The sequence below is a fragment of the Nannospalax galili genome, unplaced genomic scaffold, assembly GCF_000622305.1.
Source record: "Nannospalax galili isolate Female #2095 unplaced genomic scaffold, S.galili_v1.0 scaffold262, whole genome shotgun sequence".
Lineage (NCBI taxonomy): Eukaryota > Metazoa > Chordata > Mammalia > Rodentia > Spalacidae > Nannospalax > Nannospalax galili.
In genome coordinates this window covers 1,433,601-1,434,864 of record NW_008348083.1, presented here as the reverse complement: position 1 = coordinate 1,434,864, position 1,264 = coordinate 1,433,601, and the positions used below count along the sequence as shown (strand labels likewise).

Below are 1,264 nucleotides of genomic sequence, written 5' to 3'. Positions count from 1 at the left end.
TATATATATATATATCTTCAAGAGGCTAATGACAGAAGCACTATTATAAGCCCCTTTCGACAACTGAGGAAACTGGGGCATAGAGAAGCAAAGTCACCAGTTAGAACTCACATAAGGGACACTGAGCACTGATCTCTCCTTTTTCTCCCGCGCCCTCCCCATTAAAAAAAAAAAAATATATATATATATATCTTCAAGAGGCTAATGACAGAAGCACTATTATAAGCCCCTTTCGACAACTGAGGAAACTGGGGCATAGAGAAGCAAAGTCACCAGTTAGAACTCACATAAGGGACACTGAGCACTGATCTCTCCTTTTTCTCCCGCGCCCTCCCACCTCTCCAGAATGCAAGGATGTGAACAAGGTGGCGTACTGCCCCCTGGTGCTCAAATTTCAATTCTGTAGCAGAGCCTACTTCCGCCAGATGTGCTGCAAAACCTGCCAAGGCCGCTAGGGGGCATGCGGTACCTGGAGCCACCTCGGAGCAAGGCTGAGGCTGGGGAGCCCCACAGAAGAGGGCCTGAGGGGGAGGGAGGCTGGGATTGAATGGTGAGGTGCAATTGAAAGTTATTTATTGGGAAACCCCCATAGGACTCCTAGTTAGGGATAAAGAAGAGCTGTCTACCCTATGTCTGCCCTAAGGGCCCTCTCCAGCTCCTTGCCCAGTTGACAGTGGACAGATAGGGCAGCCTCAGCACGCACTGCACCCACTGTTAAGTCTTCAACACTACCCCCACCCTTTGATTGGAATACATACTGTGAAGAGTGGGGGTGGGGAGGGGGTGTGCTAGTGCCCTGCCCCCCAGCACTGTTCTACCCCTCCACTCTAAGCTGGGGGAGATCTAAATCTGCTGAGTGGGGTTAGCACCATCTCCCTGTGACCCTTCCCATAACTGACCACCGGGAAGAGCTATCCCAACCTCTGCCCTGCCTGCCCCCAGGGAGACCCTAACATCCAGACCACCCCCCATCATGGTGCTACAAGCCCTGCCCTGGGGCCCACACACTCCTTACCAGGAAGCTCTACATCAATAAAGTTCTGTCTTGTGTAGATTTCTGAGCATGAGTAGGTGTGTGTCTGTGTGTAGGTATCCCACCCAGCCCTATCCCAGAATCAAAAGGGATCATGAGGGGAGGGAGGGAGTTGGCAGGATGGCTAAATGGGTAAAGGTGCTTGCTGGCAAGCCTGACAGTCTGAGTTCAGTCCCAGGACCCACATGGTGGAAGGAAAGAACCAACTCCTGCAAATTGTCTTCTATCACA

The 1,264-nt window shown here is 51.6% G+C and overlaps 1 protein-coding gene across 12 annotated transcripts in view; it reads left to right on the top strand.

Annotated features, from left to right (window-relative positions):
• Adamts10 (ADAM metallopeptidase with thrombospondin type 1 motif 10) overlaps window positions 1–1,061 on the top strand; it is a 48,143-nt gene extending 47,082 nt beyond the window's left edge. For all 12 annotated transcript variants that reach the window (XR_001872725.2, XM_029569052.1, XM_029569051.1 and 9 more), the window contains one exon: window positions 346–1,061. Coding sequence is in view for 11 of the 12 variants with exons in the window: in XM_029569052.1 (XP_029424912.1) it covers window positions 346–455 (110 nt within the window). In the remaining variant the exon portion in view is untranslated. The remainder of the gene's footprint in view (window positions 1–345) is intronic.
• The last annotated feature ends 203 nt before the right edge of the window (window positions 1,062–1,264 follow it).